The sequence below is a fragment of the Hippoglossus stenolepis genome, chromosome 2 (genome assembly GCF_022539355.2).
Source record: "Hippoglossus stenolepis isolate QCI-W04-F060 chromosome 2, HSTE1.2, whole genome shotgun sequence".
Lineage (NCBI taxonomy): Eukaryota > Metazoa > Chordata > Actinopteri > Pleuronectiformes > Pleuronectidae > Hippoglossus > Hippoglossus stenolepis.
Genome location: NC_061484.1, coordinates 3,071,280 through 3,098,893, shown reverse-complemented (window position 1 = coordinate 3,098,893; position 27,614 = coordinate 3,071,280). Strand labels below are relative to the sequence as shown.

Here is a 27,614-nt window from a genome sequence, read left to right as displayed (position 1 = left end):
CTCTATATTTGGCTCGACAGCATGTGCTCACCAGCTTCATTCTGATCATCCAACACTGACTGATACAGCAATAATGTATTATTTCTGAGGAACTCATGGATATGCGTGCTGTTGGCAATTACTGGCTAAAGAACTGGAGCAACAGCCATGATGATGATGATGATGATGATGAGGATGATGAGGATGATGATGATGACATCAGTCAGGGGCTAAGCCAAGACAAACACATCTGAGAGCTTGTATAATTTCCCACAACCCCCTTCCCTCTTTCAAGGCTTCTCTGGTCAGAGCGTGCTTATTTTCTTTGATGTTTTCAATTCGAAGACACTGACAGTCTGACTGTTAATTGGAGCTTATTTTCTTCAACATCCTAGTCAGTAAGTGTCGGTGGAATACTGTGATATCTTTCATCATTTCCAGAAAATGCTGCAAACCATATTCTACCTGCTCTTTTTTCAAATGCTGATTTATTTTTTCCTTCACTAATTGAGCATATATGGTATTGTGTGTACTAATTTGCTTTGAATCATTCCAACACACAGTATTTCAAATCGATTTTGAGTGTCTGCAGGCTTAACTTGAGTGGAATCAGATGTTCTTCTGTCTATGTGAGAAGTTGTTGCCCTTGCAAGTCTAGACCCAGCTGTTTAACTGAACCATGTCAACAAGGTCCATCGTCATCCAGAAAACAGTTTAAATCACACCCCCCACTTTCACAATCAGAATCTGCGTGGGGGATGGAGTGTCTGTATATTGCTGTTGTATCTCAGAATTTAGGAACTGCTATTTAGTAAAGTGAGATTTATGAAGCGCCAAGAGGGTGGGGGGTAGAGGCCTCTTCTGGGCCATTGTGCTGGTTGTCTCTCCCTGGTTCCTCTTCGAACATGGGAAACATTGAGCATCTAGAGAGAGCAGTGTCCCAGCTGGAGAAAATAAGTCTGCATATGTGACCAGTTAAATTACATGGAGTGTCAGATAGGGAGGCAGTGATGTGAAAGAGACTGAGAAGAAAGGTCAATGTTCAAAAGGTTAAAAAGATACAGACCTGTGTTAGATCTTGCTAAATGAGAATCCACCAAACTAGGCACATGGAACAATGCAGTTGTACTAGAAGAGTGAGGTAGATGTGGTAGGAATATATTTTTATGGAAAATTTTGTGAATTTCTTCTAATTTTCTTGAATAAGTCTTGATTGTTCCCATGTGGTCAACCGATGCAGAATGCAGAACAAGAAAACATCGAAATACAATCAAACAGTTGGCAGGGGTACTTAACGTTTTTTGTAATGATCAAACGGTGTCTGAAACCCCAGCATCATATTTTTCTGATGTTGGACATGGGACCGGGTTGCGTTTGCCAACCATTGTAACTGTCCAAAACCAACAATCCCACATTCACACCCACTTTTCACAGTTACTGGTCAGATCTATGGAGTTAATTGTTGCATAAAAGGTTGATTGAAGTTAGTTCATCTTTTTCAATAGACAAGCCTCAATTTCTTTTCTTTTGGAGCCCTCAACATTTCTCTCTTTGCTGCTCTGATGAACTGGTTTCATTAGGATAAATGAGCAGTCTACATGGTTTCATTCATTCCTCCTTTTGGGTTGTGTTGGTCAGATTTTCAGTCTTTGAGTCATTTGAGGAAAGAGTGTCCAAAGTATAGGCTGTTAAACCTGTTAAATAAATATAGTTTCATCCCTTTCTATGAGAGGAGATCCGCCCAACCCATATGGATGTTTGAAATAGCTATAAGTGCTTTTGACCTTAGCTGTAGTTGTACAAAATGTTTGGCCTTCAGGCTTTACTTGTGCATATGGGTAGTAATAGATGTACATGTGTTTTAAAGTGATGACAACTGTATAGATTTGGGATGTGTTGGTGGTCGAGGGGTTTAAGACCCTGACTATGAAACCGCAGTGCTATTATGGAGATGTCTGGAATTGCCCTCCCCCATTGTCTTATGTCAAATGTGTACTGTCTTGTAACAAGTGCTCAACTTCTACTCTGAAAAAGGAATCTATCAGTCTTATGAAGACATGGCCTCAGCTTTAGCTGTTGTCTTTCTCACTTTCTATTATTTATGTTAGAGAAGGATTGGTTAATTTAACGAACAAGCCTTCCACCCATTTGCCACAGTGACGGAGGGGGAATATATGGTGTGGGGGGGACCCTTTTTTTCCCCTTGTTTCATCAGCCGAGAGCCCGAGACTAATGGATCTGCCAGGAGGACCTTGACACTAAAATGCAAACAGGATCCTTTGGGTTAGTGTGCCGCCCAAGCCACAACGCCAGCAGGAGAAATCATTTGCCCAAATATCCTGGCCTTCCTTGTTGCCAAGTTTCAGGGGCATTTCATCACAGTTGTTTTAAAGAGATTAGACAGATTTCCTTTCCTCTCTCTGGACTTGACTATACACCTCACATGGTGCGTGACCTCCAGCTGGGTTGCCAGTTAATACTAATCCTCTATTTTGGAAAATAAAATAAAATAACTGTTGTTTTTGTGGACTTCAGTCATAAATTGCTAGAGTCCACAAAGGAAAATTGTTATTTTTGCCATTGCAAGTCAGCAAGTATAATGCTGCTGAGAGAATCAAAGCCAGGAGTTTTGGCAGCATTTTCCCACCACATCTCCCACTTCCCAGGTGATGGAGAGGCAGGCAGTAGCCAGTAACACCCTCCCAAAGGTGTTTCCTCAGTACTGTGCTTGGTCTGACTCAAGACGGTTCCCTGTGTTGACTACTTTCAGTTAGTATCCAAACTTTGTATTGCATTAGGTCATTTATACTTCAAGCTCTACTTAGATTAGAGTAAGCCTTGCCTTAAGGCTATGAAATAATTACTGCAGTTGAGTGTTACAGAAGCTTGAAAATGTCAAGAAATACATCTGCATTCTGGCAATGACTGGTATTTACTGATATTGGACAGCCTGCCCTTTTGGCCCCACCCGGTAAGAAACTATAGGTCACAAGCACAACCAGATGTCTGGATTACAAACAGGAGTTCATTCTAACTGCCTTGGATATGATCCTTTGTAAGAGCCAGAGCACTGATGGTGCGAATTGTTTTTGTAAAGATTGTTACTATGAGCCGAGACCTATTGTTTTTGAAGGAATTGCAATTCTGTTGCAGACATTTTTTGAAGGCCCTCAGGATGCTCAAAAACTCACAGACTTGATTGGGCTCAGTGTTTCTGAGGGGGTTCATACTGGAACAAACTCCTAGAGAATTTATCAGATTGACTTCATTTTTGGTCAGTCTAATCTCAAGACCTTTGTGATGCTTAATTGCAAAGAGATCAGCTCTTTAAGATGTGATGTCATTTTTGATATTAACAATAATATAAAATGCAACAAACTGACACAGCAAAGATGCGGTAAATATATCCAATTATGTAGTGTGAAGCAGATGAATAGCAAATCGTTGTTTTATGGTACTATCACAGAATGAAGTATTTCAGCGTATCTTTATCAGCTGTGGAATGAATTCATATTTTAAATTACTGAGTGGAATGTCAAGGGACAAATGATCAAGTGAAACAATGGGGCTCTTTTTACCAGGCTTGTGTGGAGGGATCTTGAAAAGGTGTTGCATGAGAAGCCAGCTTGACCCTCCACCTTAAATGCAGTCCATGTCTTTAATTAAGGCGTACTGAGGGCTAGCTTAAAGGATGTAGTGCATCACAGATGGCTGTTTTGGACAGGGTTCACATGGGATGCTGGAGGCAAGCATTAGCATTGCGTCCTAGCCATAAAACAGACAGGCAGCATCAATCAGTGTGGTACGTCTTGAGCCAGGAGATGGCCCACTATCATTCTCACAACACCCTAGCTTAGCCATGTTAGCGGGCTACTCCCCGAGGCAGTAAAAACGTGCCCAGCAGCTTCAGCCACTTCATTCTTAGACCTGAGCTCAGACTATCTAGGGTTAGTGGAGGTTCAGAGGAGACTGTACTTTAAACTGACCATGGAGCCACTTTCACAGGCTCAGGCTGAAAACAGCATGTTTGAATAAGCATAGCAAAAACATGCACAGAGGTACTGCCAGAGAATCTGACAGGCTGTTGGATTTTCTGCATTTCTCAAAAGTCTGTGTTAATGCTTTCGTCATGCTCATTTAAAGATGACAGAGAGGTGTGTGTGCCAGATGAAGATACATATGGAGGATCAATGCAGAGGTTTAGCCTGATCCCACAGAGTGTGGTGTTTAGTCAACACTGGTTTTTGAAAACCCCACCGCCAGCTGTCCCCCTTACGCTTGAAACAAGTCTGGCTCAGTTACAAGACCCCTGCTTTTTATGAAATCTTCAACCAGGTAACATGAGCTTCAAACTTGGTAATGCCTTCATCTTACAGTGTCAATAAAGACCTTGAAATTGGCTCTGACTTTCTAGGAAGAAACAGCATGAAAAGGGTTGGGTGCCTCCTCATATACTCTATTTTTAACTTTGAGACCAGCTTTGAAGTTTCTGAACGTGATACTCTACCCCAAAAACCGTTAACAGTCTTTAAATATGAAACACACACACCTTTTTTGTTCATTGTAAAAGGTTTGTAGTTTTCTTCACGGTGAACAGAGGCTGTGACAAGCAAACATGGTTATTTATAATGACTTCCAATAGCCGCGAGTTTTCACAAGAGAAAAAGTTGAAGTCTTTTCAAACCACTCATGCTCATAGATCAGTATATCGGGTGGGGCTTCACTTTGTATGCGTTGTAGTATTTCCCCATTGTAAGGTTGACATGTTAAAGTCGTTATTGTAGCCTTAATATTCTTCAATGCAGGAGGAAATGTGGGGGTTGCTAGATAAAGTCTCATTTTTGCTGGGATTTTTGATTTTTATGTTGATGGGCAATCGAGCTACTTAAAACTTCTCTGTAAATTCAACTTTCACATGCCCAAAGCGCTAGTTTTGTACAGGACATGACGTTTTGCCAATATGGGTGTTAAAATGTTTATAAACATTTAGGGATTAAAAATGAATCATGTATTAATTTAATGACTATATGACAAGAGGAATGACAGCTCTGTTAAAGTTAAGTCAAAACATCTCCACCCCTTCATGGTGGCTGGCTGCAGTATAGTTCATAAACCCCTTCCCCCTCCATGTTGTTCAATGGGACATGGACCAACAAAAGTAAATGCCAAGTAGATGCTTTATGCCACCTGAGGTATTGTATGTTTATGTGAGTGAGGAGAGACTGACTCGCGATTGGACAGGTAGATGTTTGAATGGCACCTGGATACCAAGGCTCCACTTTGCCAACACTATTGTACAGACTCCAGGCTCCAAATGACATCACCACTGGGAGGTAGTTGAGATGTGTAGTCCATCTTTAATTGGATGAAACGCATATATCACATGAACCAGGTTTGTCACCTGGGATGATGTAGGATGTAACTTATATAAGCCCACGTCACTTGCAGTGACCACAGTCATCCAGAATTCATGGAACAGTGGTTGCAAACAGTAATTCCCACTTCAAATACAGAAGATGTAACTGCTGCATTAATGTTTCTCGTCATGTTAACAGTGTCCACCAAATGGATCAAAATAATAATTTTAAATGATGAAATTCTAGGTTGGAAAAGCATTGTTTTGTATTAATATCAATAATGAAACTGGTGCAGTCCATGTATAAGATAACACAGTGACTAATTTCACTGCTTGTTTTAGGCTGCATCAATTGTTGTGCTGCTATTTTAAGCATATTCTATGACTCCCCCCACCCCCCTGCTTATACTCTGCAGTAAGATAAGCAGCCAATTGAATCTATTGCCCTGAAAAGCAGCACTGCATTCCAGCACTGGCTGCATGGAATCTGTTTCTAATTAGAGGCTTTGAGGAGGAGACAAGACTGAGTGTCACCTTGTGGGTCCCCACCGAATGTGGCGTTTCAAACAGACATCATTGACAAAGCTGTCTGATGGTTGTTCTGAACATCCCAAAATGAGAAAGTGAAAAAGTGCAGCGTTGTTGCTGGGCAGGAAATTAGCATGGAATATATGTGGCTTTGAAGCTCTGGCCAAACATCTGCTGGCTCTCCCCCTTTATCTTCTCTCTTTCTCCACACAACTATTTTAATCTCTCTTATTCTCACTCTCTTATCTATCTCTCTATCTCTCTCTCTCTCTCTCTCCCTCTTGTTTTTTATCACCCTTCCTTTTTGGATCAAAAAGGACCTCATATATCTCCCATCCGTCCAAACCTCTCAAATGGGGCCCAGGTCTATGACGGTCAGTGATTATTTTTCCCTGTCCAGTTGGTGTACCACTGTGTTCACTGTGACCTTCACTTTCCCTCTGTGGGAAAAAGCGGCCAATTATTGCCTGCTAAGACATGGTGTAGCTAGAAAGTCCAATTAGAACTCAACGCTGTAAGAAAAAACAATTACAGCCCTTCCACTGGCTTACATATTCATATTTTGTGCTGTGTGTGTCATAAATGTGGGAGACAGCAGGTGTTGCTGTATAACCTTTCTGAATATTAGTCATTAGTTACACGTTGCCTCATAAATCCTCCAGAATAGTTGGGTATGTTATGTCAGACACACTAGCAAGCGTGTGTAAATCAATTTAGAGACAAACACCATTGTTAGACCTGTTCTATTTTATTGTTAGCCTTAGGTAAAGAAGGTGGGGTTCCACTTCACCAAGTACCTGGGCATAAATGACCTGACGCCTGAGAGGAAATGAGCACTCATGTTCTCAACCTGGGAGCAACACAATGCATTATTGCTGCAGCCGGAGCTTAGAGGACTCACACAGCTCTGGGATTGCTTCTCTCATTGGTGTGACTCACTCAAACACACACATACTTGCACACACATACACACAGGGAGGGTGGAAGCAGCCACTGCTGTGATGATTTCAACCTGTTAAAACAACAGCTTTAACAGCTTCTGCTGTGTGTACAGATGGCTTTACAGTATGCATTGCATTACCTCTTATTTGCTCTGTCCAGTGCCTGTTCATTTTCACTGCTGCCAAAAACACCCACCCCAAAAACAGGCTGTGGCCAGTGCGACTCTTGTTTTTCCATGCCAGGCCATATACTCAAACATGTGCACTTATTTGTCATGTTTCAGAGAAAACGTGATATGTCTTTATGTAAGGTTGTCTTTGATCGCAACTTCAACCCCTTCCAGGGAGCGCCCTGGTTTTATCTGAAGCACACAGATCTCCACAGGAGGCAAGATTGCCATTACACTTTCATTTTTCCTCCATGTGTTGGAAATAGAGAGAGAAGCATTTGAACATTTCTTTATCTTTAAGACCTACATACACATTATAGTTTGTGCACAAAATTTTACTTGCCAAAAGGAAACCGTTATAATCAATTTTACCTTCAATCAACTGTCCTGTGGTAAGCATTAATGCATCAGTAAATACCATGACAATGCATTTGCTGGACTTTGATATTTCTTGTACGCAAACTGAGAGTTTGGTCTAATGTTTGCTCCAAGTCCCAGTGTCAACAAAAACATTTGGATTCATCCTCTGGGGACCATGAGTTCATATGAAATGTCATGACTAGTTGGCCACTGAACAAGGGAGAGAGACAAATGAAGCAACATTTGTGAGCACATTCGTCCTTTCAGGCCCACCAGTCTGAGTAGTTTTTCTCCATCTGGCTGCATCTTTGATACAGATCTCCTCCTACACTTTGGATGTTTTGTCAAAACTGTAATCTGTCTACAGGCTCCTCACACAATATGACCAGCCCACTTCTCTCAGGGCCCAGATCTGCCACACTGCCAGCTGACTATTACAGTGACAGAGTGGCAGCTTCTCTACATTTCTCATTCTATCTGCAGTGTGTTTTCCCCACGCCTTGTGTCCAGTCTGGTCTACTCTCCGTGAGAGGTCCTCTGTTATCAGCTTTTACCGTGCCCACTTTTCCAGATAGATTTATAGGGGAACTATGTCCTGTTAAAACTTTGCTGTGCTCTACCATGTGTGCACATGCTGTCTGCAGCTTGGTGTGTGTAAATTGCGACAGAGACACTACTTGACCTGTTTCTGGTCTTTTGAATCTTTTGATTCAGTGTGCATGTGAGGAAATGACAGAAACATATATGTAGTAATCAGCAACACAGCTACAGAGAGTTCTGCAGTCTGTATTTATTGAACCTTAAGAAGTAAAACCATTGTTATTACTACTTTTGTATATCCATGCTTTCAATTGGACTCATCATTCTGGCATCAATCAAACTTCCTGTCTTCGTTGTGGACATTTCTGAAGCTCAGCCAGTTAAACTCACAACTGCTGTGTCTTGGGCTCTGTGGTTAATGTTCTAATCATCCAATTTTAGATTTGCTATATTAGTATTGTTGTTAGGATCCTACTATTTACTCTGTCTATGCAAACACAGTTCCCATCAGCTTTAGCTTTAGAAGTTAACATGATATATGCAGCAGTTGGGGGGGGGTTACACTACTGTTAATAGTGAACAGTCCCCTTAGTCCTCTATCAGCACAGGAGAGTTATTATTCAGTCTTTCCACCATGTGCCAGGTGGACTATAGAGGAATAGCTCCGGCATTTGTCTCTGAAGTAATCGCCCTCTCCTCTGTACAGGTGGCTCCAATTCGTCTTCAGCTTTTTGAGTAATTTTGCAATGAATCAGGCTACGAAAGCCCTAATGTGTTTCCTACGGACCGAGCTATTCTTACTGTTCGGAGGACCTTTTATATTCCAGCAAAGGCGAAAATATATTAAAGCCTTTGGGAATGAAAACACAAAATCTCCACTACAAGAGGAATCTCAAGCTACAGTTCGCGTATAAAAACAAACAACCAGGAGCTATGGTTTAAGATTTGATTAGCATAACTGTAGTGCTGTCAGATGCATTTCGATATGAAACATTCGTTGAGGCCAAGCAGTAGTCTAATTTAAATCTGACGGGTTTGAAGCCAACTAAGCTGACCTTGTCTGAAGCCAGACTGCAGTGTAACATCTCTGCAGGAGTCAGGGAGCAGTCAGCAGGCGAGGACAGAGAATCCAAGGTAGTGTAACTGGGATGAACTTCAGGCTGGACGAGCTACACTGCAGCTACTGTGCATAACGCCATGTGTGAGTGTAGACCCTCAGGTTGAATTAACTCCTGTGTTGGCTGTGAGACATGTCCCACTGTGGGGAAATAGAGGCGACACATTGTTTCAGTAGGACTTTGTGTGTGAACTGACTCACAAGCTGTCTCAGTCCGGGTGCCTTTGACCTCTGTGAGCCTAAATTAGTATGAGCAGTTTAATTCATTGTTGAATTGCTGAACAAAAAATAAACAAACAGTAGTTTTGATGATCGATTATGCAATTATTAGTCATTTATTATAGGGGAAAAAACAATTGCAAACAAAACTCCAGCTTCTTGAAAGTGAAGATTTCCTTGTTTATGTGTTATATTTGTTCACTTAATATCATTTTGATTTTGTCACCTTTTGCTTCTGATAATTATAAACTAGTAATTAAATGGTTAGAAAATAATGACAAATAATGAATCATCTCAAAATATACTTACTTCATTAACCATTACTTCCATCTCTTGTGAAATATGTGAGTTGTTACCTAAAATATTCCTTACAGTCAGTGTTAAATAACTGCTTTAGGTGACTAAAAGGGAAGTTTATTATTTCTGCATAACTGCACTGGATTATACGACTGATTCCATGACCTCTTTGTTGCAATCAAATATATTGTTAATTAATTGTTTGTTCATAAATACAAACAATATAACTTTTTATGCAGCATTAAATTATTTAATTGATTACCCATACAGCTATGAGTATTAAGTTATAATAGGGCTGTGCAGTCATCTGAAAATAATGCATGTTCCCAGTCACACTGTGGCTGTGGAACACAACTTCCCCCTGCTACCATGACTGTTTCTTTCCCTATGATACAACTCCGTGTTACAGGCATATATTTTCCACCTCGTTCATAGTATGTGTTGATGTGATTCATAGTATTGCCTGCTAATAAAAAAGGGTGTGAAGGGTTGATTCCTCCTGGCTTCTCCAACCACATTAGAGAGCTGAGCCATGAGGCTGCAAACACACTGCTGCAGTTATGACCTAATTGTTGGACTCATTTGAAGTAAGAAAAAGAGAAGTAATCATCTTTTTTATACTGTCTCTGTAACTGCATTCACACATTCAATCACACTTACACAGGAAAGGACACTTGCGACAGAGGGGTTGCCCATTTCAATCCCAGGGATAGTGGTCAAACTGAGGGTGTGTGTATCAAACATAGGCTCAGAGCAACTACTATTCCCTCCTGACTTATACTGTGTATGTGCCAGCTTGTACCATCTATGTACAGTGTGTTTGTGTGTGTGTGTGTGTGTGTGTGTGTGTGTGTGTGTGTGTGTGTGTGTGTGTGTGTGTGTGTGGAGAGAGAGAGAGACAGGGTTGTTCATTGTTTTGTAGCCAGATGCTGCAACACTAATTAAGCCACATCTCCCCGTTTTAAGACAAGTAACAGATTTTTTGTTATGATAGGAATGGTACTTTTTTTCAATTGAACTGGAGAATGACACAAGGTTTCAAAATGCTATCGATGTATATAAATCTGTTTTATAATCTTAAAAGTCACCCCAGTGAATACTATAACAGAAGAGTGATCACAAACTCCTCACTTTCAGTCGTCAGAGCATGATCTCACTTTGGTCGGGGTAAAAGGTTAATGTGAAATGAGTGTTGATTTATGATTCAGCCCTGAGTGGAAAAGCCTTTCGCTTCCACGAGACTCCCTAAAGAAACATGATTATTCAGACTTGGAGGAAAGAAACCAAAGGTATTCTAGGAAAATGTGGACCATCCAGCAAGTTTCCGAGCTACTGCGAGGAGTTCTTGACCGTTTTACAAAGCATCCCAGGACATTATTCCTTGAGAATCTCTAATGGCAGCAAGTCAGCATGGTGTGGTGACTCGAGTGAAGCATGTGTTTCTACAAGTCATCCCCAGCTTTGTAAGTGGTGGGGCTCTGGAGACGGCAATGTTGGTCAGTCAGAATCGATTGCAGGAGAATTTAAACGTACATGTAAAGACGCCTGATGACGTTGATTATCTCCCAGCTTTTCCTCTAGCACCACCATGATGTGGAAACTTTTGGTCTTGAATGGCTTATAAAATTTGATACAATTTAGCAACGGGTCAAATTATTTAGTATTCGGGCCATACCAAAGGGAAAAGAAATGCTGGGGTTTTGAGATAGTTTTGTAATATCACAAGTTGTAATATTACGAGAGTAAAGTTGTAAAGTTTAAATATATGTACAAATGTAATATATCATAAAATTAAAAAAATTCTCGTAAAATTACGTCTTTATTCTTTTAATATTATGACTATTTTCTTTAAGTGGCCCTACCACGCCATCTTCTATGTATCACATATTCAGTGTAATGTTTGCATATGAAATGGATTGCACAAACCTCTCTACAGACGCTCCCGGTTCCCAGACAGTGCATCCTAATTTATTAATTCAGTTTGGTGATCCCACATCTTCCACAGTTGCCTATTTTGTTTTGTTTAAGTGAAATGTTTCCACAACTCTTGATTGGATTGCCATGGAATTTTGTACAGACACTCATGGTCCTTTCAAGACAAATTATAACAACTCTGGTGATCTGCGGACCAATTTTCTTCTAACACCAACATCAGATTTTAAATCGTTGTAAACTGAGTCTGGTTTAGTAATGATGAGAACTTTCCAAGTAGGGGAAACTTCCAGGTGTCTCACATCTCTCTGTTACTCTGATACGGACATGCCCTGCATATTAGGCTTATTGGGTTATACACAGACTTAATGGGCTATCGTGCTCATTTACCATCATGGTCCATAGTGCCCGCTGACAAATGTGATATGTAATTTCCATTGATTGGTGTAAATCACCATGTGGGAATAATGCTTGCTGCCATCCCACAGGCCTTAATGGTTGTTAGCTACGCTGATGTGATCATCTCTCTGCCTTTTACTCACCAATCTTTTCTCTCTCCAGGATGGTGGTTTGTCAGCACAGCAGAGGAGCAGGGCTGGGTGCCGGCTACATACTTGGACTCCCAGAATGGAACCAGAGACGATTTGGATCTTGGAACTTCCAGGACTGGAGAAGGTTAGCACACACACACACACACACACACACACACACACACACACACACACACACACACACACACACACACACACACACACACACACACACACACACACACACAACATTATTAGATTCATAAAACAAAGAAAGACACATGTTTGACTGACTCCTTATTTGAGTTACTTGCACATACACTCACAAACACACTTCCAGTCACATACTAGGAGCCTTGAAGACCCCTCAAAACACCATAGTGAAACGGTACCAGACCGCAGCCAAAGGATTTGCAATATTTTGGAACCAAAGAAAATTCTTTTCAACTCCCCAGGGAGTCAGCAACTCTTGCAGCAGCCTCATTTTGTTGTGACCCTTTCCTCCCTAATGTTTAGTCTGACTGCCCGAGTGGAGCATTTCATCACTGTGTCATAAGCCCAATGCTGGTTTCAGACCATATCTTAGATCTAAAAGAGATACGTGAAAATATGCTTAAAAGATATCTGCCAAACAAGGATTGTTTGTCATGGTGTGTATGTGCCACTGGATTATCTAAGAAATATTTTTCGTCTCATTAAGATGTGCTACTCGGCATGCATCATTGAACTGTGCACATTCTGAAAGACAATCACACACTGTGCTAGAATGATGACACCTTCAACAGAGTTGTCACACATTTGCTGCTCTCATTCATTTCTTAATTTGTTTTATTTCACTCTCAAGTTCACACACGTAATAGATTTTGGCAGTGCTCATAACAGAGACATCTTTCATAAGAAATAAGCAAAATTCTGTTCTGCTTAACAGATTTGCATTTTTTTAATATTGGTTCCAAGATTAATTTTCTACTTTCTTATAGTTAGGGAGGGAGTAGTAGTTGCTCTGAGCTATATATCTTATACACACACCCTCAGTTTCATTATTAACCCAGGGATTGAAATGGGCAACCCTGCTGTCTCATGTGTCCTTTCCCGTGTGAGTGTGATTGAATGTGTAAGTGTGTGTGTGTGTGTGTGTGTGTGTGTGGTGTGTGTGTGTGTGTGTGTGTGTGTGTGTGTGTGTGTGTGTGTGTGTTTGTGTGTGTGAGACAGAGAGAGAGAGAGAGAGAGAGATCTTTTATCTTATTATTAGAAGTCAGACCTATGACTGGCTGCCACATGTCCATTCTGTTTATTTATGACATGCTCCATGTAAATGGCTTTAAAGGGGAACTCACAAAGGGATTTTACACAAGTGAGTCACTAGAGTCAGAGTAAAGTTTGTGGGTGTGAAGTTTGAAAGCTAAACAGACCTCCTGCTGTCAGTCTAGCAGCTGAAGGTGACATTAGCCGCTACGAGCATAACACACCGGAATCTCCTACCAAACTTTTCGAAGTTGAGTGGGTAATTGTGGGTAACGTTGATGCCAGAGAACACAAGGAACAATGAAGACGATGTATCGATGCTTATGTGAAGATTTTTTTTCTTCGTCTTTCCTCTGATCATTGTGAGTCTAACAATGTTACCAGAGTGCAACACAACATTAACATTAATAAAGATGTCTAATGGGGCAAGAAGCAAGCAGTCAAGGGTTAAACTCAACTATCTAAACAACATTGTATCAAACCAGAATTATCCTTTAATCCTGGATCTGGCAGCTGTTTTAAAAGGCACACTCTCTAATTATATTTGGTTTTCTCACTATATTCACCGACTGTTAACCAATGCACTCAAGTGAATTCATGCAGGACGTGACTGAGCTCACAGCTACGTACAAGTACACACATGCATGCACATACACACACTCCCCCAATCCTCCGGGGTCAGTGGCCCCCAGTTTCCCATTAGGCCTGGTGTCTCTGTGTTTGCATACATCGTCACTTCTCATTTCTGATCTCCCCCTTCTCGCTTCCTGTCGTCTCTTACATCTCATTATCTCTGCGTGGTCTGCAACCTGATTCCACTGACAGCTCAGCTAGCTGGAGAGGAACTGACAGGCACTGCCCGGCTCCGCTGAAATTACCTCGAAATAACATTTCCCTGTGTGCCTTCCCTTAGCTGATATTTCAATTAGGAGGTCAACGGGAGCAGGGTGGCGCTCAGTGGGACGGATGGAAAGCAGAGAGGAATCAAAGGGGAATCAAAGGGAAGAGGAAATGACAAGAAGCAGAACTGCACAAAGGGAGAGGGCGCATGTCGAGCAGAGGGAAAGATGGAGAGATCGGGGGTGAAGAGAGGATATGAGATGGAGAGACTGAGTGACACCGAAGGAATTGAATTACCACAGTGGAAATAGATGAAATAGAAGTGTTGTTTCTATCCCTCCTTCCCCTCATTAATGTGTTTGCTCTTCATGTGGCCTCGGAGAATGCACTAAGATGGGAAAATGACTCATCATGTTATGACAACTACTTTATTATACAAGGTTTGAACTAATACGTAATGAAAGAGGTGGAGAGCTCAGCACAGAGAAGCTACAGACTCCCACTAACATACTGTATGTATCAAATAACAGTTCATGTCAATATGATCTGAACTCATAGTCATGTTAGCTCCTGCCAGTTATCATCAACTAACATCAATTAACATTATGTTTTATTTACGCTACAATTCAAATCATTGTCATCCTAGCTTCTTCCTTATGTCGCTAGATACAAAAAAACAGGAAATGAGCTGATCTATCAGAATTATTCCTATTGCAATTGTAGATTACTTTGACAATTACATGACATGTATAAATGTTTTTCATTTAATTGGATCCTATATATCACATGTTATATAATGAAAATAACAAACTTCATATATACAGCACGTTTCTTAACAATGTAACAAAGTGTTTCACTAAAAAGAAAAATGCAAGAAGAAGAAATATGCTTAATTGGATGCTTTAAATGTATTCCTCATTTATATTCAGAAATATAATCTATTCCTCATTTATGGATTCTGGTTGTGGTGTCAAGAAACCACAGCTAATCCCTGATCCCAAATTACCGCTGATGGTTGTGCCATCAGTGTGTATATGTGTTTGTGTGTGAATGTGGCATGTTGCATACTTCACTGTATGAGTGGTTTATGTGAGACTGGACTATAACAGTGCAGTGCTGTATGTTGGACAAAACAAGGTATTTAAAAATGTCTCTTTGACTGTGAGAAATTGTGAAAGGCTTTTTATCCCATTTAATAGTCTAAATAATACATGAATAATAGTTTTAGTGATGGGAAATCCTTTGATTTAGCTGAGGTCTGTGGTTGGCCGGCACACAATGAAACTCCTCCCTCATGAAGTGGGAATTCCTTGCCCCACAGAAAGCTGTGTGTTTATGAAAGTTCTGCTGTAGCTTTCTACTTACCTTCTTGACAGAGTGAACCCAACACTGGAGCAAGATGTCTGCCTGCTGGCTGTGGTGATATGTGTGCAGAGAGATATATGGAAAAAGTTGTTTATGACCACTGTCAGCTGATGGCAGCTGTGGTTTTAGTTTTGTTTCACATTAAGGGGGGGTCCAGTGTGTGAGGTGGGGTTCAGTGTGTGAGGTGGGGTTCAGTTTGTTAGGTGGGGTTCAGTGTGTGAGGTGGGGTTCAGTTTGTTAGGTGGGGTTCAGTGTGTTAGGTGGGGTTCAGTTTGTTAGGTGGGGTTCAGTGTGTTAGGTGGGGTTCAGTGTGTTAGGTGGGGTTCAGTTTGTTAGGTGGGGTTCAGTGTGTGAGGTGGGGTTCAGTTTGTTAGGTGGGGTTCAGTGTGTTAGGTGGGGTTCAGTTTGTTAGGTGGGGTTCAGTGTGAGGTGGGGTTCAGTGTGTTAGGTGGGGTTCAGTTTGTTAGGTGGGGTTCAGTGTGTTAGGTGGGGTTCAGTGTGTTAGGTGGGGTTCAGTGTGTTAGGTGGGGTTCAGTTTGTTAGGTGGGGTTCAGTTTGTTAGGTGGGGTTCAGTGTGTTAGGTGGGGTTCAGTGTGTTAGGTGGGGTTCAGTTTGTTAGGTGGGGTTCAGTGTGTTAGGTGGGGTTCAGTGTGTTAGGTGGGGTTCAGTGTGTGAGGTGGGGTTCAGTTTGTTAGGTGGGGTTCAGTGTGTGAGGTGGGGTTCAGTGTGTGAGGTGGGGTTCAGTGTGTTAGGTGGGGTTCAGTTTGTTAGGTGGGGTTCAGTTTGTTAGGTGGGGTTCAGTGTGTGAGGTGGGGTTCAGTGTGTTAGGTGGGGTTCAGTGTGTTAGGTGGGGTTCAGTGTGTGAGGTGGGGTTCAGTGTGTGAGGTGGGGTTCAGTTTGTTAGGTGGGGTTCAGTGTGTGAGGTGGGGTTCAGTGTGTGAGGTGGGGTTCAGTGTGTTAGGTGGGGTTCAGTGTGTGAGGTGGGGTTCAGTGTGTTAGGTGGGGTTCAGTGTGTTAGGTGGGGTTCAGTGTGTTAGGTGGGGTTCAGTGTGTTAGGTGGGGTTCAGTGTGTTAGGTGGGGTTCAGTGTGTTAGGTGGGGTTCAGTGTGTGAGGTGGGGTTCAGTGTGTGAGGTGGGGATGAGATGGGATTTGTAGATTAACCTTTTTTAACTATAGCAAATCAATGTACATTATGCTGTGTCTGGTAAAATGTTAAAAAAGTATGAATCAAATCACCATGCTAATGCTAATGCTGTATAACACATGGTGGTTAACCACAATCTATACTGAATAAATATGAATAAAGCTCAAATTGAATCCTTCACATGTCCTTTTTATTATTGCCTTTGTGTCCACACACTTCACAGTTCAAGAATTTACAAAAATGTGTCTTAAATTAAACTGCAGGATATGTTTTGGACCTTAAAGAAATGAAAAATGTACAAAAACCCCAGCAACTAACTGGTTATATGTACTTACAAAGCCTTTTATTGTTGCAGCACAACATGATGTACTGGCTTCTTATCTGACCCACACAAGTTCTTGATTTGCCTTTGTCCTGAAGAAATCTTTTTCTTTGCTAATAACAACTGTTATTTGTTGTTTTTTTTGCTTTTGCCCACGTTTCTAACTCTGCTTCTCACAATAACTCCATGTTTCTTTCTTTGTTTTCTTTGTTTATTTGCTCCTCATCCTCATCAGTTACTAAGAGACGCAAGGCGCATCTGAAGAGGCTGGACCGCCGCTGGACCCTCGGGGGTATAGTCAACCGTCAGCAGAGCAGAGGTGAACATAGCGACAGTGGGCAAACACACACACACACAACCACACACACACAAACACAAACACACATAGCATACACATTTGGGGTAAATGTACACATAACCCAGATGAATGATTCTATTTGATCTATTTCCATGAAGCCTGCCCCGTGTGTTGGGGTTGTTCCAAGTGAACTTTGATATTTATTTCCCCGTCAATGCCTTGATCAGAAAGAATTTATGATAAGTGGCCGTGACAGAGGTCATGACAAAGATGGCATTTACTACTTTTGTTCTCCGTTAGAAGCAGGATTCCTCCGGTCATGATGCACTGACAGTTGGAAAACCCTGCAGTGGGTTTTCCTCATAAGATACCTGTGGTTGTCTGGGACCTACAGACTTTCAAATATGAATACAGCAGCTCAAATACACTGACGCAGATGATGTGTCTTGAATTCACATCTGATTTCTCTCTTGATGTGCTGAGGATCTTACGTTCATCATGTACTCTATATGCATAGCAGGACCTTTCAACTGTCATACAGTGATCCATCACCATCTGCTGTCAACTAATACTTTAGAGTGTAGAGTGAAAGTAGAATCAACACGGCAACATATTACTGACGATTGAATAGTGAAAAGGAATAAAGACATTAGGACCTTTAAAATAACAAATCTTCCTGTAATCTAATTAAACAGGTTTTAGTGTTGCCAGACTCATTAGAGGATCTGGTAACCTGGTGTTTCAGAGCGGACATTCCTGTGGGGAGAGAGGAGGAGAGAACTGTTTTCTGTGTTTCAGGATCCGACAGTAAAAACAACAGCATAATTCATCAAATCCACATGTTTGATGTGCACATGATGAGCACAAAGGTTTCTGCAACAGTCTGATGCCAGTCGCAGAAGATTTAAGCAGCGGATCTGAAGTGTGTAACTGTGCACAACATCACTGCTATTAGAGACTGTAGATAGAAGAGATACACGCCTCCCTCAGATGGCTGCAAATGAGCCACCAGACTACAGGAAAGGCCTTCAGCATAGAAGTCCTTTACAAACTGTAGGGCAGGAAAAATTTGGCAAAATTAAACTTTTTTGTTTGCATAATCACATGTGAGCACACAAAAACAAAAGAGGAAATAAATAAAAAATGTAAAAGAGGGTTTTATGATGTTAGACAAGTTTAAATAGTTCCACACCTCTCTTCCCTGTGGAGCAAATGGCGAGTAACAAAAATAACAAACCGCTGTGTTCAAGGAAACAACCAAACTTCACCTGTGAAACCTCTGCACTCTGCACCAGCACTGAAATAGAGCTCTGTGTATACATCACACCCACCAAGGTAGCCATAAGGAAAGCTGAGTCATTTTCTCTCCACTGAGTAAAAAACACATATTGTAGAGACTGCAGAGAAGTATCTATATGATAATAATATATTAATAAACTTTATTTATTTAATACCATTCAAAACACAGTTACAAGGTGCTTCACAAGTTAAAGATGAAACATTTAAAGCAAACAATAGGAAACAGTTAAAAGGAAGATCCCACAGAATCAGAGCACTAATATAAAAAAATGCAGGAGGTCACACAAATCTAAAAAAAAACCTTTGACTGGAGGGGATTTTGTAAAATTTTGTTCTAAGTGATCGATGTGAATAACAATTGTTCTTGAGGAAGGGTTAGGGTGAGACAATAAAAGAGACAATAACTAAAACATGTCTGAAAGTCACTCATCCAATATACTCTTACCTCATACAGTGAAAACATGTATATGGTTCCCCTGCAGAGCCTAATTCTGTGGCCTCTCTCTCCTGTACTTCACATGTTCTGTGGCCATATGGTAAACAACCTCATTTACACCCTCGCTCCTCAGCCAACAACACCTGGCCCTGGCTGTCTACCGGGAGCGGCTTATTGGGTGGCCATGAGTCAGCTCCGACAGTAAAGTCTCAAATCGCACTCCATCAAACTTGGACACTCTTCAGCTCACACTGAGCAACAAAAATAACTGGAGTGTATTAAACAGATCTGGATAATTAAGGATTTCCAGGCCCCACAGCACGAATGCAACAACCTCGACGGCCGCTGAGCCCCACAAACATAACTGGCTCTTGTGTTGCTGCTTAGATAAATCCTCCATCTGGGTTTAAAATGCTGCTAATGACTTTCACATTTTGCTTGATTCTTACCAAAAAAGCACAAACATGGAAATGCATTTTGAATTTTTTACATTTGGCAAATTACTTGGTTTTGTTGAGTCACTGTTGCTCTAAGGCTAAAAGAGAGACATGAGTCTCGGTCTGAAAAAAACAGTGACCTCTCCAAAGTGGGTGTGTTCTTATCCAGACGTTCTCAGAGCATCAGTGAGGTACCTGTCTGGTTCCAGTATTAGTCAGGGCTCCAATCAAATGCCTCATAGTTATTATCATAATATAGCCTGGCTGGACGGGCTCGTGTTACCCCCTTCTCCCTTTGACCCAGACCACCGGGCAGCAGGGCATCCTGTAGATTAGTGCGCAATCAGAGGAGATGGAACAGAGCAAACTCAGGTCTAGTGGTGCGTGCTTCCACTCTGGAGAGCACGCAGTGACTAACGTACTGTACAGGACAGAAATAACACTCATGTGAAAACAACCTGGACCCCTGCTGCTTTCTAAAAACACACAATCGAACCTCGTAAAAGAAAGACTGTCGTGCTGTGAACAGCTCCGGCAGTCGAGGCCTCATTTCCACGTTTGGTTTTGAGGGGCGCAGCAGTGGTAGCTGTTCAGAGACAGGAGACCATTACTCATTGACTCCCCCTGCCTAGCTCATGTAGCAATTCAAACTAACTGCCTTTTACTCACAGGGGGACAAAAGTAGCAATATTAAAGGATAAGTATTTCATCCTTGGTGAACTGGAGCCAGAGTGTATAGTTCATCAGGTCAGGGGAACAGTGTTATCCAGGCCTGTTGGAACGTCACCTCATTAGACATGTCTCGCAGAACAGTGAGACTTGGCCTAATTGAGCCATGGAAAGTGTAAAAGTGCAGCAGCAGCCCAACATGCTGACTGGTTTTACTCACACAGACCTCAACCTCTGAATGAGTCACCTGGCTCCCTTTCACCAGCAGAGAATGAGAGCATGAAACACTTTTGGAGGCCACGCTCTGAAATTCAGTGTCTGACACCTACTCTTTTTTCTTAAGTGTCGAGGCAGTATTTCAACTCTGTTTTCTGCAGCTTTACTTAAAGTTGCCTGAATGTTAGTTTTGTACAGTGTGAAAGCTCCTCGATTTGTGGTTGAGGCACCGTGTGTGTCTAATTGTAGGTTAATATGTCGGTTTATAAGTCTCATAACATCTGACCTCTGATGACTATCATGCTTTCCAATCTGCTGACAATTGTGGCTATTCTGAACAGGTATAACACATTTTCCTTTCGAGTACTCCATCATTAAACCAAGCTGTGGGTTGACATGGACATGCTCCCTGCGTCGAAATCAAAGGTTTTGTGCTCATATGTTAAAACCTCTGATCTATCCCTCACTATAACAGATTATAACCATGCTTTTTCTAACCTTTACAATTTCTTTCTTTCTATACAAGTCTTGTGTTACATATATTGTATTGATTTATATGTATGTATTGTTAGGTGTCCTTGGGTGTCTAGAAGTGTGTGTCCTCACATCTTTTTGCTTGAAAGTCATGTGATCAGAAATCAGAGCAGCTGTACTGTGAATTACATGACTTGGTATCTGGATAAGCTCACCAGAGACATTTGGTGCAAAAGTATGAAGAGGTTTGTGCTGGAGCTTTTTATTTATTCTGCACCTATTGATATGTAACATATTCAGTAAGGCAAACTGGATTTATCGAAGATGGATTTAGAAATACTGCAGTTTACCTCTGTGATTTATTGGCTGAAGGAAACACTGATAAAGCCTCATGTAAGGTCAGACAGGACAGTGGGACGGTTACTGGCTGCGGTGCAAACAAGCTACGAGCTCCTGGACCAGTAGCTTTTCTTTTTTCCACCGTTGAAAATAGTCTCAGCGTGAAACTGCAGCTGCTGCTGCCTGGAGTCGTGTCAAACTCAGCTACTGCAGATTTTCCAAATGTTCATTCACCAGCACTCTTTGCTTTGTGACTGCATCACTGTCTGTCGACACGTTGTCCAATTAAGGTGCACGTCTGTCTGCGTCTGCCTTAACATATTTCCAGTTTGCTTCAGTCACACCTGGACCAGATGTGCACCAGTAAGTGCAGGTATGGTTTGTGTTTGTGTGGAGTTGCTTTGTGCAGCAGGGGTGGCTACTGTGCCAGAAAGTTAAAACACCCTCTGCAACTTGTAGAAAACGGGTCTGACTGACTGAAGAAGAATTATTCACAGCTAGAATTTGACGAACATCAAACTTCAGTCTTTACATGTTGCTTCCATCCTTCTATCCAATCCCTGTCTTTGTGAATGGAGGCGCCACTGTCCCTGTCTGATAGTGCATCGCTGAGCTGGTGATAAGAAGTGGGTGAGTGAGGTTTTACAGCTCTGCACAGACACTTGAGATACAGCTTGATTTAGTAGCACTGGCAAAGGACAAAAACAAAGGCCATTCACGTAGGATTTATGTTCTCGGAGGATGTAATTTGCTAATGGAAGAAAGCAGTCGTATAATCTGCGGCCTTTTTGCTGACACAGATTTCTTTGCCTTGTACGTGATGCTTGATAAAGAAGATGAGGACTTGCTCCTGAAATCTAAACAATAAAATGAGGGCACATTTGGAACTCAAATTAAATTAAATGACTGAACTTCTCCTCTGGTCGCTCTTACACAAAGCCAGGTCAGGGTGTCTCGACCTCTCTCAGGGTGCAGATAGGCTACTGACGGTGATGTGACCTCACTGTGTCCTCGGCAGGGGAGGAGCCTCACGCTCGGAGCCGTCCCCCCGCCACCCTGCTTACAGCAGTCAGACTGCGGCCGTTTACAGCAGGTCCCTGATCTGATTTATAGAGTCCCGCTGACCGCCCGCTCAACTCACTGCTCGGCCCCTGCAGTGTGACGCCGGAGCCAACACACACACACACTCAGAGATGGACACTGAGGCATGTGTACAGCCCATGAAGGACACACACACACACACAGATGTGGTTAATAAATATGATTAATTTCATTTTTCATTTTTATGTTCCGCTACTCTGGGAATTAGATGCAACAACACGATTTTACAACAAGCACACACATTTAGGTAAACGTTCCAGATTCCTCTGTAAGCCATCCCATTTGTTATTCCTTGTCCATCTGCAAGTCCTCACCCCAGCCTCTACAAACACATACACACACACACACACACACACGCACACACACAACATGCTTTGCAAGTCCAGGTTTAAGGCCAGACATTCCACTCCGCTCCACATTATTGACCTCAGCTGCTCTGAAAGGATCGGCAGCAGAGGAACTTGAATCCCCGCCGGCTGGACAAACCCCTCCTTTGGAAAGCATGCATCCATACCTCTGAGATATCATCGATGCCCCTCACATTTCCTTTAACAAGCTTACTCCCCTCAGCCATCTAAGGTCACATTCTCTTTCCTCAAACTCAGCCTGGTTTGGTCTGCTTCTATGTACCAATCTTTCGTCTCCCTCGCTGCTCCCTTCTTCTGCATTGGTGTCTGTAAATCCCCCAAACCTTCCCTTGCTCCCCACTAAACCCATTGTAGGATTTCCTCCCCTACAGGGTCTTGGAAGCCCAGCGGAGCGTGAGAGAGGAGTGGCGGTCAGATAGGGATCTGACAGGGTTGAGCCTGGTCCAAAAATCTTATCTCCTCAAGGGAGGCCCTGATGTTGGCCTGCAGCTAGTGGAGGAATCTCCCTCTGGAGGGACATGAACACACTGTATATGTGTTATTGATGTGAAGCGCTTGCACTTGCTGTGTGAACTGGGCTATATAAATAAAGTTATTTTTATGATTATTATTATCACTGGATCAGAGCCCAACAGATTGAATGAGTCCACATCAAGAGGGCAAGGTTCAGCCAGTAGAGAGAGCTGTTTTACATGATGGTGTATGTCCATGGGAGAGGGCTATGTTTGTGTTGGTATGGAAATAGTAGGTCACACTAACCACTTTTCTTTTCCTAAGGATTTTTTGGAGAGTGTAAACTATGTCCTGGATCAACTGAACAATGTGAGATAGTCTGATGACAACATTTCACTCACTTTGCCACTTTTTCTCTTTCCTGTTCCTGTCGTCATCTCCAGAAGAGAAATATGTGACGATTCAGCCATACACCAGTCAAGGGAAGGATGAAGTCAGCTTTGAGAAGGGGGTCACCGTGGAGGTCATCCAAAAGAACCTGGAGGGCTGGTGGTTCATCAGGTGAGCAGACACTGACAGAACGGCCGTTGCGTCAACCCCACACAGTCGATAGAAATGGAATATGTCAAATTTCATCCACTTTCAAAGGGAACGAGTCCTCGGAGAACGCTGACAATGCTCACAAGAGTCATCGCTTAGCGCCGTGATCAAGGCAGCGGTTTCCTGCAGCTCTCATTTGCGTAATGGTATTGAGGAGAAACCATTAACATATGGCGCTGTACACAGATCAACTGGCTGCTCTGCCTGGGAAGTCTAATGTGTATGTGTGCGTCTCTCTGCATATTACCACATGTGTGTTGTTTACCAAGCCAGAGTGTACTTCCTGCCAGTTGTTTGTTTCCTTGTATCCCCGGGGGAATAAGAGTGGAGCTCCACTGCACAGCTGATTGCTATCACATGCTGCCTCGTGGCGTCGCACAGACAAATACATGTTAAGAGTGTGCATGCTTATAAATATACACATGCAGTCTTAAAGGTGTTTTTGCTGCTGTGATATTTGTGATAAATGGATAACATGCGTAACACACATCCATTGAAAATGTATTTGATGTGTGCTGGATCAACAAAACATCACTTCCACTCCCTATTGGAACATATAACTTGACAGAGACACCTCTAATATTGAGTATCTATGACGGCTATTTAGCCTGAATGGTATTCCTAATATGGAATACCAGCTATTGCGTTTTGTATTTTCTGCACTATTTTTTTTATGTATATCTACTAGGATATGTAGTCTATATATTCTGTATTGCTGATACATCACGTGATTTGTTCACAATGGATTGTGGATATTTAAGATGGCAGCTCTGTGTCTTTATCAGAAGTCTAAGGAAGAGCCTTGTGCTCGAAGCATCACTGTTAAATCCTTAGGTGTGCAGATTTTCTTTTTCAGATATTGACATGCAGACACAAACTGCTAGTTCATGCACCTTGTTCACTCCTCTGCCGTCACTGCAATGCACAGCGAATCATCTCAGAGCGCTGTCCAACAAGAAATAATCCTCCAGATGTCCGTCTGAGTCATGCTCCTCTCACTGGGCCTATTTCTGAGCAGCCAAGTCCAAGCATGGGGCATTTTTTTGAAGTTACGAGGACTCCTTGTGGTCGCAGTTGGATCGCTCTCTCTCTCTCGAGCAGCAAATCGTCCACCTAGAGGCAAATGACTCAGTTGCATTTGGAACATCGCTTATTGTTTCACAAAGCATTTTAAAGTGACTCATTTAGCATAACAACAAATGTTGAAATGTGGGGAAGCAGCGTCTCCTTGCATACATTATGTTGTCTGTTTACTGCCTCTGGCTGCCTCTACCTCGCTTGAATTAGAATAGTGTCATTTTTTCAATACACAGCATCTTACTCTGTGTATTGCAGGCTTGAATGCAAGAGAATGAGCACATTTACAATTGTTCATTTATTTTAGGCGTAGATTGTTCCATCATATTCACTTTGCTGTCCTTTAGTGTTTTCCTCAGTAATTCCATTTGAGGGAGTCACAAAAGACTGTTTGAAAAACAGATGACACAAGAGGAACACAGATATCCAGATTTTTTTGTCTTTTGTGTTTGAACTATATTTCACAGAAAACCACCATTTGGTTTGATTTAGTTTAGCTTTCAAACTCCATACACCCAGAATTATTAGAATTTAGGCTTTCTAATGCTGAAGCCTACGAGAAGTGCAATGACACGCTTCAGGAATAAACTAGCATTTATGTGTAAAATTGGTGTAAATACCCTTTAAATAGTTAAAACAAGGAATATTTCAGCAAACTAAAATATCAATCATCCCTTGTTTATGCATTCCAGATACTTGGGGAAAGAGGGCTGGGCCCCGGCCTCATACTTGAAAAAGTTGAAAGACGATTTCTCCCCCCGCAAGAAGACCCTGACTGGGCCTGTGGAGATCATCGGCAACATCATGGAAATCAGCAACCTGCTGCAAAAGAAGTCGGTCAGCGAGAAGGACATTCAGACCGACGGAGAAGGCAGCACCACGCCGGAGCGCCACATCTCCAAGACTGAGATCAGCCTGCCCATGCCCTTTAGCTCCGAAATCAACGCAGAGACCGGCAGGAGGCTGAGTGCAGGCCGTGACACCAACAGCCCGTGTCTGGGGATAGCAGCAAGCGCCGCTCTAAACGAAAGTAAAGGGAGAGGCGAGGCAGGGTCCCCAGCTGTTGCAAGAGTGGCCCCGCACAGAGTGGAAATTGGTGAGTATTTGTGGTGTGATACAAGACAGTTGATCTTTCTGTACCAGCAAATTAATAAGTTTAGCTAAAGGGAGGAGGATTCTTATGAGACATTAAGACATGTCATTTCCTGTTTGTGTAGGCTTCGATGCTGTAGGTAAGAAAAATGGCCTTTGTATCTAATGGTGGTGGTGATGATGTAATTATACTTATTTGTAATCACACTAACCTGTGAGGCTGTGGGATTTGAAAATGTTTGCTGTGTGGAATCACTCACATACTAAGAATGTTTGCAGAGGTTGTAACTTATGAAGGATGAGTACACTGCAGTAACATTTTCATCAGCTGTCATTTTATTTATCAGGGTCTCCAAATCTGAGACAGAAACCTCCCCCAAGGAGAGACACCAACTTGGTAAGACATTTCACGAGCTGCTGCTTCCTGAAAATACCCAGAGGGAATTCTTTAACATCACTGTATGTTCAACAGAGACATGTAAACATCACAGAAGTGAAGAGCGTTCTTGCAAATTTGCAACACAGAAAAGCGGAGAAAGTTCACAGTAAAAACAGTGAATACAAATAAACAGATAAAAGAGTAGATGATTATTTAGCTCTGTGGCACAACACTCATGAGAGCTGCTGTAATATCCTAGTTTCATGGTATAACATGTTATGGAAATGTACCATGAAGTAATTATTTTTGGCTTATCACTAATATTGAAATAATGCAAACGAACAGAGAATCTCACCTGTGCCATGCGTGAGCATCTTTCCTATTCACACACACACACACACACACACACACACACACACACACACACACACACACACACACACACACACACACACACACACACACACACACCCAGAGGAAACTGTAGAAAGCAGTGGGACAAAGAGACAGAAACTGGAATCATTGTGGTATCCCAAACATGAATGTTTGCACAAAGTGGCTGACAAAGAAGAAAACATTCAACATTTACATGTCCATCAAAAAACACACACAAAACTTCTCTGTGCTGACATTAGTGTGTGTGTGTGTGTGTGTGTGTGTGTGTGTGTGTGTGTGTGTGTGTGTGTGTGTGTGTGTGTGTGTGTGTGTGTGTGTGTGTGAATCTCACACCTTCAGTAAAATGAACTATTTTGATAATTCATCAGAAATGAAAATATTCAGTAATATTTGCAGTTGGATAAAAAATAGTTCAAACGTGCTCAACCAATGGTAAAATCCTGCTTTTTAATGAATGCAGGAGTTAAAATAATGATATAATATGTAATAGCATAACAGTCAAATACTATAAGTAATTACATTCCTTGTTTTGCTATAATACTTACATACTTACTTTTACTATCATTTTCAAGTAGTCATTTTACTTGTAACAGTGTCACTTTTACACAGTAGTATTAGTGTTTTAATAAAGGATGTGAATACTTCCTCTATAACTGCTGCTAAATTACAAACTAATGTGTTCAACCACTGTGAAAATCTAATAGTGTTGCAACCTTTCCTACCATTAGAGTACAGCGACAACACAAGTACAATTCCAGCTTTTCTGTGATATTTTGAATCCGTGCAAACATATATGACTCGTTAACATTATTATCATGTACAGTCATAACTCGTCATCATAATATAATTGACAGTGTTCTCTTAACGTCTTTAGCTGTATTCATTGTGAAGTCAGACACAATACAATGATGATGTCAGTGGTTCATCTCTCCTCCTTTGTTGCTGTACAGGGATTCCAGTTGCCTAAACCACCAGAGCCCCCTGCTGTGGAAGCAGAGTATTACACTATAGCAGATTTCCAGTCCTCGATCTCTGATGGCATCAGTTTCCGTGGAGGACAGAAGGCTGATGTAAGAGGCTCGATCTACACCGTT

At 41.9% G+C, this 27,614-nt stretch overlaps 1 protein-coding gene across 5 annotated transcripts in view; it reads left to right on the top strand.

Moving 5' to 3' along the window:
- Positions 1 to 27,614, top strand: part of sh3pxd2aa (SH3 and PX domains 2Aa) — a 106,847-nt gene that overhangs the window by 70,029 nt on the left and 9,204 nt on the right. For 3 of the 5 annotated variants that reach the window (XM_035178031.2, XM_035178014.2, XM_047343347.1), the window contains 7 exons: positions 12,001 to 12,114; positions 17,122 to 17,205; positions 23,420 to 23,537; positions 25,346 to 25,749; positions 25,871 to 25,885; positions 26,093 to 26,142; positions 27,471 to 27,590. In XM_035178031.2, the coding sequence (XP_035033922.1) occupies positions 12,001 to 12,114; positions 17,122 to 17,205; positions 23,420 to 23,537; positions 25,346 to 25,749; positions 25,871 to 25,885; positions 26,093 to 26,142; positions 27,471 to 27,590 (905 nt within the window). The remainder of the gene's footprint in view (positions 1 to 12,000; positions 12,115 to 17,121; positions 17,206 to 23,419; positions 23,538 to 25,345; positions 25,750 to 25,870; positions 25,886 to 26,092; positions 26,143 to 27,470; positions 27,591 to 27,614) is intronic. The other 2 variants (XM_035178041.2, XM_035178024.2) reach the window with 1 other exon arrangement.